The sequence below is a fragment of the Lissotriton vulgaris genome, chromosome 3_2 (assembly GCF_964263255.1).
Source record: "Lissotriton vulgaris chromosome 3_2, aLisVul1.2, whole genome shotgun sequence".
Classification (NCBI taxonomy): domain Eukaryota; kingdom Metazoa; phylum Chordata; class Amphibia; order Caudata; family Salamandridae; genus Lissotriton; species Lissotriton vulgaris.
The window spans coordinates 113595446-113608635 of record NC_141690.1 but is presented as its reverse complement, the minus strand read 5'-3'; the positions used below and the strand labels follow the sequence as shown (position 1 = coordinate 113608635).

The 13190-nt window shown below is 39.7% G+C and overlaps 1 protein-coding gene across 1 annotated transcript in view; it reads left to right on the top strand.

The window, feature by feature from the left end:
* Window positions 1-13190, top strand: part of CC2D2A (coiled-coil and C2 domain containing 2A) — a 432763-nt gene that overhangs the window by 219731 nt on the left and 199842 nt on the right. The window contains exons 15-16 of the mRNA XM_086964074.1: window positions 6283-6515; window positions 12644-12821. Coding sequence (XP_086820200.1) covers window positions 6283-6515; window positions 12644-12821 — 411 coding nt within the window. The remainder of the gene's footprint in view (window positions 1-6282; window positions 6516-12643; window positions 12822-13190) is intronic.

Below are 13190 nucleotides of genomic sequence, written 5' to 3'. Positions count from 1 at the left end.
AGGGGTGCCCTCCAGTGGAGCTGGATGGTTCATCTCTAATAAGCGGTCCGGGCTAAACAGGCTACCAACCAGTGGGGAGAAGATAGGCATGACGGATTACAACGGGGACAAAAGTCTGCACTACCTATCTTATCACGGCGGACAAAGACTAGACAGAATATTTCTATTCTACGTTGTTTGGAGGCCGTGAATACCTCAAAAGAACCAATACCGAATAATCGGTCAATCAAACAATCCAGTGGGGAGAATAAGTGGGCACGAAAAGTTATCGTTACCCACTCTTTCTCTACCTGCAAAGAGAGACCTTGTTCTTCCCTGTTTGTAGACAAAGAATCTCCAGACAATAATCCACGAACGGCAGTTCGGGAAACAGTGGGGGAGGAAGATAGGCACGACGGATTACAACGGGGACAAAAGTCTGCGTTACCTATCCTTCACTGCTTGCAAAGAGAGAGCCTGTTTGTTTTTCCCCGTTTGCAGACAGTGAATCTCCAGAGGTTTCAACAAAGCGTAATACTAGTATTATCCAAACAAAACAATATTTTTTCCAATTTGTCGTGTTTACACGACCTTACCCGGACCGCATGGACGGTTTCCTGTCCTCTGGATCCAGCGCCCGATCGTCCTCTCTCCTTCGTGATGCCCGTGGCACTCCTGATGGTTCCCAGTCAGGACCGTAGATCACTCGAGAGAGGTCTGTTCAGAACTAGTGAAGGTCGGATGATCGGCTGTCAGACGAGGGTCTATCGGACACGAGCTCTTCCCGATCGTTGCAGTCGTTCACTCTGTCGTCGGGACCTCTCCCACTGGATCCACGTGTCGCTGATGGGCCCCACGCTTTGGGACGCCAATTGTAGAAAAAGGTAGGGCTAGGACCTTTCTCAAGATTTGCCCGGCGCTAACCGCCCTTGTACCATTCAAATTACCAAGCAATGAGGCAGGCGCCAGAGACCAGAAGGCAGGAAACAGAAGTTTATTCTGACGGAGCAGAACACATCAGATCGGACAACAAGGTATCGTCTCGAGGTGCTCTAACAGCCTCTCGGAGGCCTGGCCTCTTATACACTGGTTTATGGCATGTGACCTTTCTTTATTATAATCAGAACATTGTGAAGCCCGGAAAAAGACATCCCCGCAATCCTCGTGTCAATCCCACCCCCATATACTTCCACAATAGAGATCCTCAACCTGCTGATAAGAGGAGGGGGTCATCCTGCAGCTGAATGTTCCGCCGAGTCTTAGGATGTGTGCGCCTGATCATATCACAGGGGGTGGGGAGGCCTGGATCAATAGAGGGTCCTTTGAAGGAGAGCGACCTCATACAATAAGGGGCAGTAAATGATATCTCCCGGCTTAGGCGATGGCCTCGGACCTGTGTGGACAGCTGGACACGGGGGAAGGGGTTATCAAAGGAGTGGTATTCATGCCGCGTGGACAATCAAGCGCGGAGGGAAGGGTTATCAACAGAGGGGCATTCATGGGAGGAGAGGAGGTGCTGGTCAGGCGCTGGCGTGACTCCCAGGGACAAGGCCATGCGGAAGGGTCATGCTCATGAGAGGGAGGGAGGGGGAGCCAGGGTGCGCGGAGGATGCTTGCTGGGTCAGAGGGGCGCGCTGGCAACCGATCGTGGACAGGGAGACCATGATGCCTAAAGTGGTTGTCGTGCACGTTGTACATAGGTGACAAGCTGGCGCAGATGATGTTCAGTTCGTAAACTAAAATTCCACATGCTTTTCGGTGAAGCTAGGGTCCAATGGTCCCCCGATTGGTGGCCTTCTGATCTGGGCCCAGTTCCTGAGCCCAAAACAATAATCAAGAACCTGGGAGTTAGATTGGAACCGGAGCTGACCATGAAGCAAAATGTCATCACTACCGTGGGATCCTGTTTCCACGTGATAGGTCTCCTCCGTAGGATTTTTCCTTTCCTCCCTGACTCCTACAGGAAAACCTTAGTTAAGGCTCTGGTTATCAGTCGCCTTGATTATTGTAACGGTCTCTTGGCAGGTGCAAATGAAGAGGTTTTGGATCGTCTGCAGGTGGTGCAGAATACAGCAGGTAGGTTGGTGCTTAATGCACCTCCTAGATTCCCTTTTAAACCGTTACTACACAAACTTCACTGGTTGCCAATACGTCAACGAGTAAAGTTTAAGACCTGCTGTATCATTCATAAGGGCCTCAATCAATTGGGACCAGAGTATTTGGCCAGTAAATTTGTCCCATACGTCCCTACCCGTGCCCTTAGATCAAGTGACCAGCTGTTACTGAGCGTTCCTAAGATAACTAAATGAAGGCTAGGTGGCAGGGCTCTGTCCGTGGTAGGTCCTAACCTCTGGAATTCACTCCCGCTCTCATTGAGGCAATGCCGTAACTATCTTCATTTCAGAAAATACTTGAAAACTCTTTTGTTTAGTTCATTCTAGCTAAGCACCCTTGTTGGATTATAGGAGCTTCATTGGCACAATTTTAACTTCATCACTTCCTTTCTCAGTTTCTCTACCGGTTGTCACCAGCGCAGAGATACTCCTACGGGAGTTTATTCACAGCGCTATATGAACACGCAAATAAATAAATAAATAAACCCAGTTATGTCCTATCATATCATGAAATCCATGTAGCTTCTGTACCTTGAAAATTCATGAATATTGCTTTATGTTGGAGAAGAGCAAGTTCTTTCAGAGTTCTTTCTGTCTGGCTTTCTTCGAGAACAAACTCTATGTCATTATCGATACTGATTTGTATTTAGACTTTCCTTGAGTTTTCTTCAGGTTACCAAATCTTATGCTACTCCTCCTACAAGATTATACTTTGAGTAATTTGTTTATGCTAATTCCCAATTGACTACCTAATTACTATGTTTTTTCTGTAGAAAGACTATATCTTTCAATAAACCCATGAGGTTTTAACCTGGAATCTTGTCTCAAACAGATTTGTTTAATGGCCTTAGACTAAGTCTTACATAGACTCACAAAGTCTTAAGGTGACTCAGACAGTCCTGATCTTGCACATTGACATTCTTAGAGTGTCAACAAATCATTGATCTTTGAATAATTTCTCCTGTTGATGAGATATGGTGTGGCCCACCTGAACTCACTCAAACTTGTATTTTTTAGTTTCTCACAAGAACTCTCCACTACAATGTCAGTTCATAGTTTTTCCAAAAATGTTGTTTTCTGTAATATTGCTTCTTAAACCTGGATAAATCTCGGCTCCTAGCTCAACTTGAGTTTTTCTTAACCCTTTCGATGCTGATGACGAGCTCAGCTCGTCATCACCCACGGGTGTCGTGTGCTGATGACGAGCTGAGCTCGTCATGGTGCCACTAAAATGGCATTTTCCAGCACAGAGGGGGAAAACGCCCAGCAGCCATGTGGTTAAAACCTGTGGAACTATTTTTCACAAAAGAAAGCCACGCTTTCAATACCACTTGATCTAGCCATGAAAGTGATTGAGCAACATGCGTTTATCAGGTGATATAGGTGATCAGGTTTTGAAAGGGTAGAGTCATGTATCCCATGCTTGAATATCTGGACTAAAGCAATTTGTCCTGAAAGGAAATCAAACTGCACATTTTAGTTTAGAAGTATGAGCATGTATCTAATAAGGTGTAGTCACTTGGGAGTGTATATTAGAAGGTAGATTCCCTTAGCTCTAGACTGCTATCCCAGTAAAGCATGCTACTATTTTGTTACGTAGGGATTCCTAATTAATATTATAGAAAAAAATCTGTCTTCTTTCAATTACAATATCACATCACCAGGGATAACCTTTTACATGACTACAAATCTGGCTTCAGGCCTTACTCTTAAGATACTCAACACCTGCCTAGCACCCACCTGATCAGCAACAATTCTGTCCCCTGCCTCTTCATCCATTGTAATCTTGGCAATGTTCGACACAGTTCACCACCATGCATTAATCCACATTCTTATAGCACACATGTGCTTCTATGACAGAGTCCTGCAATGGTGCATTTCCTACCTCAATCACTGCCACCCTTTTATCCAAGATCCCAGACACTATCCATCTCTGGCAGAACACCTCATTGCTCCATTCTGTCCCCCATTATCCTCAAACCATATGGGAAGCATTTTGGAATCCTTCTTACCAGCACATATCAAGATCGAGTAATACGCCATCAACACAAAACTGTGCTTCAAAATCTGCAATGCAATGCTCAGAATAACCATTGACTCAAACATTGCTTTAGTTTCATTCAGAATTGGATGCCCAGTGCCTACACTCAACCCGACCAAGACAATATTTCTTCCATTGGTAATAGTGACTATAAAAAATTCAAGCATGGTATTTTCAATTGAACTTAGATGGGTTCATCCCTAATTGACTCTGAAGGCAAAATAACTTACCTTCACTATAGATATCTACCTCTCTTTAAAAGAACAAAATGCCAAGAAAACCAAGACAGCATGTTGCCAAATCTCTCTTCTGGAAAAAGTGGAACCCTAGCTCCTGGCAACTGACTTAAGAACAACATTCCAAGCCTTAGTTCTCTCACACCTAAATGGAAGCAACACCCTGCTCTGCATTCTCTCAAACATTTTCCAGTGAAAAGCATAGTATAGTCAGCAGGATGTCTCATTCAGTCATTTTACTGCAACCCTAATTGAATTATGTTGGCTCCCATCCAAATGTAAGGTAACTGAATGGCATGAAAGGCCACTAGAATATAAAAACCCTCCATGTCTGGTAGAGAAAGTAATTAATTTAGGTCAACAGGGCCTCGCCAGAAGCCAGATCTTCCAAACACTTTATTAATTCTGAAAAGCACTGAAGACTCCCCTCTTCAGAAAACACTACATCTACACACCATTCACAAAAATCTTGCTTCTTTGCAAACTACCACAAATCATGTCTCATGGCTCCCCTCCCCATCTTCAGCACTCTCTTGCTCTCTAGATGGGTGTACAGATACTTATGTAAATTGTCTTCTGAAATTGTCAAGAGGCCATAGTGGCATTTTTTGCTTTCACTTTGATTCTGTGGTTACATACTTAAACAATCTTGAGCACACAGTAATGCCAGTCTCACGTTTTAAAATCTTCAATACAATTGAACTAGTTCTTAAGACTTATAACTTAGTTAGATAGTTTAATTTTTATTTAAAGTCTGAAACATGTATCGTACAACATATAGAGATGTAAGCAAACACCACATGTATCCATTTCAGTTGGCAATTTAGACAGTTTAAAAACTCTCCATCAGTAAAGTATTTCTTTTTATTAAGCAGTCATTTAACATTATTTGAATAGCTTCTATTGATAATCCATCAGAAGCAAATCATAATTGAACTATTCATGTGTATAGAAATTGGATTGAAACTTAAGCCACTGCATTGTTGTCTTCCAAGTTTTCCAGTTTAGTTTTTTACGACATTGCCTTGGACCTATGCCTGATTTTCTTTCATGTTGAGCTGCAGTTTGAGACAGTGTTTTAGTGGCACGTCATCTTAAGGTGCAAGCTTCTTTCAGTTTCCCATCATCTACAAGTACATGTATACTGTTCTCCTTGTTAGTAACCCATTTCCAGAATACATTGGCTTAAAACTGTAAATTCAGTCTCACACTGGTCATTGGGTTCCTAGACTGTGGTAATCATCCTGTTCACGAAACACATTTTGACAAATATTTTTTGTACTCTCAATATTTATATTTATAGGCATGAAGCTATGTTATTTGTCCGATCTTTTGCAGGATTTTTAGAGCAGAACCATGCAATAGGACACAAGCCTTAAATTGAAGCATGGTTAACTTTTATAGGGATGTCTTAAGTGCTGTGTGTGGGAAAGCATGTTCCAACCACAATTCCCAATGTAAGAATGAGTTACAATGATTTAAGATGCTCACTCCTTCTCACACTTTTTCAGCAGAAGTAATGGGATTTAGCAAGTAAATTGACGAATGGGCTTCCTTGACAAATAAGCTTTACTCTTCTAAAGGCATTCTGTACCTGTGTCTTGGGTGTACTGTTCTGTGTTTTACTTTTCATCAAACTGTGAAGCTTAAGTGCTTTTATATGCCTCAAAATTTTGAAGAACTGCATTATTTGTCAACTGTTTCCCTATATATATACACATATAAACATGCAGAGCTTTTCTGCCTAGTTTTGGTTATGTATAAACATACTGTTTGAGTTTACTTGGGAAATTGAATAGTCTTGTGTACATGCCGATGATCACCCTCCCCCAATGAGTTGCAGCATTGTTTTTAACAACATCTTATCAGTTGTCTATACTGTGATTAATATTAACTGAATCTATGTAAACAGAAAGCAAAGAAGAAGAAGAAAAAGGCAACTCAAGACCAGGAGGAACAAACAGATGAGGCTGAACCTGTACAGGAGCTAGTAAAGCCCATACGGCCAGAGCCAGTGGACAGACTTGAAGTAGAGCAGCAAGTGCGAGACAAAGCTGCTAACATAAGACGCAAACCAGGAGAACCCATTTTAATCCCAGAGATGAGCATGACTGGAGTTGTGACACCTAATGATCAGTGCCCAAGGTAAGTTGTAGAAGAGTGCTCAGACAATAGGCTTCTAATCACCAGATACCTTGTTTCATCTGAATGGTTCTTTTGTTAGGTATTTTACCTGCTTATTTGTAATATCTATCTTGCATACAGTAATTTGTGTACAGAGGTGACATTGATTTTATCCTTAGACCTGATCTGTTTCTTGACACCTATTACAGCATACGTTTTAGCTACATTTCACTACTTTCCATTGTGTGCTCCCTGAAAATTCATATGGCAATGTGTTTAGGTATATTTTACAACAAAAAAATATATTGGGAGACACCCTTTTTGAAGAAAGAGGTAATGGGTTTGTGGTCAACAAATATCAGAAAATCCCTTTTCCTGGTTTTGAGTAACAGATGAGACTAACTAAACAGTCCCTCTGTTAAGCCGTATTCTATGGTAACCTGTGAGTATAGTCAATTCTTGGAGTCCCACACCACAAAATAACAAATTCACAAGTCTATCATCAGTCTAAACAATTCAGATACAGCCCTTGGATATTCTTAATTACAAACAATTTGAGATATGTATCAATAGTGGACAAAAATGAGGTTAAAAAGGTTTTGCATTTTATATTCAGAATTTTATTGTAAAAAAATATCTGATCTGTTTGTTCATCAGTGTTCCATAAAAAACAATTTTTTACATACAGTTTATTAAAACATGACATTACATTTGTTAAAAAATAATTTGAAAAGCAAGAAACTGTCGACGCGGCGTTTCGGTGAAAACGTTGGTCACCTTCTTCAGGACAATGCTTTCTTATATTAAAAACAATTCTTAGGTAAATTTCGTGTTGCAGCTCGAGTAAATTGACTATTTTGGTTCCAGCTGTTCAGTTACACTCTAGGGCCGGATCTTTTTAGTGTGTCCTTTGCTTCTTCTACTCCTTTTTGTCAGATGGTATTGATTGTTACGCCCAACTAAATTAGGATATAAAGGGGCGAACACAAAGAAGTGGATTGCGATGCCTACCTCTCCTTCCACTCCAAGAAAACCCTTCAAAAAATCGCGGGGTACGCGTACGTACGCGTACCATACGCGCGTACGTACGTGCATACCCCGTGATTTTATAAAAAAATAAAATCATAATTTTGCCCTTGGGGGTCCTTCTGGGACTAGGGCTAGGGTCAGGTCAGGATATTAACATATATAAACGTTATTCGCTAATAGAATTAACCTTTGAAATATTTTGAAAAAAAATATAGTTTTCACGCCTGATATAGTTAGGAATTAGCATTTAAAAAACTTTGCACATTCACTGAAAAAAACATAGGTTTCAGGCCTTATATAGTTAGGAATTAGCATTTTAAAAATCTTGCAAATTAACTTAAAAACCATAGGTTTCAGGCCTTATATAGTTAGGAATTAGCATTTAAAAAACCATTGAAATTCACTGAAAAACCATAGGTTTCAGGCCTTATATAGTTAGGAATTAGCTTTAAAAAAACCTTTGAAATTCACTCAAAAAAAGTTTTAGGGGTGTTATAGTTAGCTGCACATTTCACTCATACAAAACCATTGAAAATTGCTCCTATATAGTTAGTTGTACTAACTATATTTCGCGCACCCGCAATGCACTGCTGATGATGTCACAAATTAGATCATTCATGACATGGTCAGTGACATCACTGATGACATCTCAAATGACATCACTGATGACATCATCCACGTGACAATCACATACACCTTTTCATACACAAGTAAAATCTTTCATCACTCTTTGTAAAATACAGAGTATCATATTTGAATCCATAGTCACAGCAATACAAGTATCTAAAAACCCACTCGGTGATTCATACATGTACACACACATCTAATCACTTACCTGTAGATTCACTCATACATGCTGTCAATGAACAATAGAACACTATCAAAAATACTTATACACTCATATGGACATTACACAACAGCACACATCCTATTCACATATGAAGTCATCCTACTCACTTATGCAAACAATGGATCATACTTACATACTTACTTAACTACACACTTATACAAACACCACTTCATCTATTCATTTAGATAGTAAGTCATACTTAGTGAATTATAAAATCATTATTACAAGTATATAGTTATCCATACAGTCACTCACACAATCATTGAGTCTTATGGATACTTATTTATATACAACAACTGACACATACACTGCCTTTTGTTTTTCTAGTTTGTTGGACATGTACCATTGAGAAATATATTTGCTCATCACCACACCCATAAAGAGATTCACTCACCCAAACTGTTAGAACATGTAATTTTAACTTCATATATCTACTGAATCAACTATTCACACATCTTTGGACAGTCACACCCCCCCCACCGAACCACACACACTTTCACTCTCCCATACAAATACTCAGTTATCTAATCAATAACTAATATAGACTTTCACATAGCTAGTAACCAACTGGAGAACCAGTTTACACAACAACTGACAAAGTGATACAGATATTCACACAGTTTAGTCCCTATCCACTATATTTAGTGAGACACTATAAATTGGTCAAGTAAACAGTCAATTACACTGCTACTAAATCCTCCATCCAAATATTTATTTATATATATCCACTCATTGTTCAATGCAAATTGCTATATATATAATGCATATTTAAATAACGAAGCAAACCACATTCACTGGATGATGTCATCAGTGATGTCATTTGAGATGTCATCAGTGATGTCACTGACCATGTCATGAATGATCTAATATGTGACATCATCAGCAGTGCATTGCGGGCGCGCGAAATATAGTTAGTACAACTAACTATATAGGAGCAATTTCAATGGTTTTGATTGAGTGAAATGTCCAGCTAACTATAACACCCCTAAAACTTTTTTGAGTGAATTTCAAAGGTTTTTTTAAAGCTAATTCCTAACTATATGAGGCCTGAAACCTATGTTTTTTTTCAGTGAATATATATATAATTTACATTTTGCTATTATACCTGCCCTCCTTCCCATCCCTACTCCATCTGACATCCTTCTGTCCCTCCTTTTAGTTCACACCATCCAACTAGCAAGCACACACAACCATAACGTACAAAAACAACTCACTCCTTTCCCTTTTCACATCCACTCCCATCATTCTATCCCTACCTCAAATTCTACTAAACACACAAGAAATCAAGAACACAATCCTAACACAACTAATGCATAAGGAAAATCAAAACAAAAAAATTGTACTAACCTACTAATTTTGGGTTCCAGTGTAAAGTACTACGTGTTGAAAAAAAGCACTTTAGTGCCTCATCTGGGGTTGTAAGTGCTATCGAAATACATTAACAAAATTATTTTGTGTCTCTTGGATACTTCTTTTGTGCCCTCTAAAGTGTCAAAGATTCCACCCATGCCCCCAAAATGAGTGATTATCACATTGTTCTTAACAGCTTTTCAGAATTATACAGATCTGAGTTTGAGGATTAAGTAAATCGTTTAAAAAAAAGCAAGGAAGAAAAAGGCAACTCAATTTAATGGGGAAGGATCAGATGAGTATAAATCTGTAGAACCGCAAGTAAAGTTCATGGCCCCAGATCACGTATGGAACCAAAAATTAGAAAAAACTGCCAACATTAGACACAAACTTTGTCCAGTGTAGAAAAGAGTCAGTGACGTGTGAAGTAAGAGGATAATGGGATCCTAAAAGAATTATAAGTCTTTAGATATTTGTTTCAGAGGGCAGGCAAGAAAGCATTGTTTTCTGGGTTTAGAATCTTCAGTATCTGCAGGAGAATTTAAACTTTTTGCAAACTACTGTTCTGAGTTACAATAAGATGATAATTGTAAAAGAGATGCAGGAGACTTTTTATATTGGATATACGCTGTTGACGCATTTCCTTGTCTGGTTCTGATAGCATTAGGTTGTGCTAAAGAATCCAATCAGTCTTAGATGCATTATTGTGTTAATGAAAATACAATTTTGCAATCAAGGAAATTAATTATTTTGTTATCGTTATTATTAGATTTTTTGTGGAGCATAAATGTAAAAGCACCTGAAGCTGTCAAAATTGAGTGGGCTGTAACCATGAAAAGGGGACTATGGACATTCCATTGCGGATAGAAGACAAATTGTGCTTACATGGAAGAGTCATGGATTGATACAGGTGGCCAACGTTACTTTTTAGATTTTATATGCAGACTACAGTGAAACAGAGACTAAGAAAGAAGAGTTGTTAGAGAATTTTGTGTGTATATTTATTTCTGTGTTGATATCTGGGTACAATATTTTGTGAACTAAGCCGAAGTTGGAAGCAAAGGACGGTGCACCCATTGCATGAAGTGTATGGACATGCCTACCAAGAGGCCAGCAGTAGCCAAGACCTTTTGATTTTTCTAAAATTAAAAGTACCATACACATCTAGAGGCTTTCAGTCTTTCTCATGGATTAGTCTGTTATTGTGTCATTCACATTATCCATCCGTCCCCTACAGCATGTCACAATGGGTCAGCCCACTTTAACCATTGGCTACCTTCACTGTCAGTGAACCACAGGCACAATTAGAGCCAACTATCGGGGAAGGGGGGGGCAATACAAATTTCGGTGGGGGGGACTAATATTTCCAGCTATAGGCAGAATGGAGATACAGGGGCTCTGAGAAGGAGTGAAAAAACAACAAACCCTTGTTAACAAGTAAATGGTCTTTTAAAGAGCTATGAAGTGCTCGGTGCGGCTGCAATAAGACGGGCGCCAGACCAGCCAGGCTACAGCAGCTCAAAAACTGTCTGTGTGTGTGCCCGGGAGGCTGTCTCAGCCCGGGCTGACACACACAACTGGGGGAATGGGGCTCTGAAGCCCTCTGAGCCCGATGGGAGTTGCTCACCTGGTGACAGCATTGTACCCTTGCACAGGAACACATCCACACATAAATGTAGTTCTACTAAGGGTTAGAGACTACTATGGAAATGTGTGCTTTTTGAGACAAATTTTTATTTTGCTTTTAGTCAATGTGTTTTTTTTCGATTGATGATGTTCTGACAGCTTTTCCAGCAGATCAGTTTTGCACAAACCATGACAAAACAAGCCCTGACAAAGCCAATAGGCTGAGCGCCAATGCCAGACCCGTTGTCTTTGCCACTGCGTGTTAAATATGCTGACCTTCTTCATTTAAACTGAGGAACCTCAACACTCCTTGCCTATATGCTGTTAGCTGTAATTCTGAAAACATGCAGGAGGACCGCTCTGTGATGTGTTTTGTAAATACCTAAATACTGTAATTAGTTTTTACTTGGTTTTTTTACCTAGACTGTCATTCTTTGGCAATTAAAAGCACACTGGCAGGAGACATGAATGTGTATGTTGGAGGTACTGCAGTATCACAATTAATACCAGGGGTCTACCCACGCCACTTCAGATCTCAATTGAACTAAACCTTGTTCAGTACACAGTCTGGTCATGGAGGACTAGGTCCAAAATCTTAGACTCAAAAACAAGCTGGCTGTGTGTGAGGATGATCCTTATTAAATGTTAAAGATTACTGCCAACTTCTTGTTCTGACGTAAAGAAGAACACTGTTCATTCATATAACCCAACACTGCACGCACAAATAAAACAGAACCAAGTACAATTGCTGTTTGTACATTGTATTGCTAACACTGCTTGATAGGCTTGATTGTTGTACAGAAAACGAGACCCAAAAACATATCATGTCCTAGACACTTCCATTTCATCAGGGTGAGCAAATCATATACAATTCAGACCTGTTTGATCATTTAGGCCCAGGCTATGATTGGGTCAGTGCATTACGACTCCTGCATAAACCCTGTTTGCAAACAATCCAGAATTACGATTTGGGTGTTATTTACTGCAGCCTATAATTACTGGGTGCTTTAAATAGCCCACCCTCTGTTGAATTTCGGCAGATCACACGGAATTTAAAAGGGGAAAAGTGGATTTTTGTGTTTTCATGTTATTCTCCAGATCTTATAATTGGTGTTATTTATCGCACCCCAGGGTATCTTTATATATCTGATGTAATAAAAAACACATTGGTTGTGAAAAACTCTGAATCGGGGCCGAAATTCATGTTTTATATTTTTTTACATGAAGCCGTGGTAAAGCCTTAATTTTTTTATTTAAATAATGATTTATATGTTTTTTTTGTTTTTTTTTTTAGAGTTGAGGCTCTGAGACGGGAAGATATACCAAAGCGATCTATATTTTTGAAGGTTCTTTTCAACAATAAAGAAGTGTCAAGGACCATCAGCAGCCGTATGAACTCCGACTTTCGAGTGCACTTTGGACAAATCTTCAATTTGCAAATATACAATTGGCCAGAAAGCATAAAGATTCAGGTACTGTGTAATAAACATTTCTGTGGTCAATAAAGAGTCTTGTATGGTATCATTCAAAATGACAGTAAGCTTAAACATCCTGTAGAACACCTATAAAGTATGTGACAACAATATTTAGCACCTGGACTAGTGGCAGGTGTATCATAATGCTGTGTCCACAGAAATTTGTGTTTTCAGCTCACATAAATTTACTTTAATTAGCTTTATTTTACACACTTCCTTAAGCTAATCGAGTCTGCTGTGTATTAGACACAGTGATACAAAAGGGGATGATGGATGGAGCGTTTGAGCAAATCAAACACTCACCCTCAGTCAACTGATCTGGGTTTAATCCATCACCATTCTTTAGCTCACTCAGCCACCCCAGTT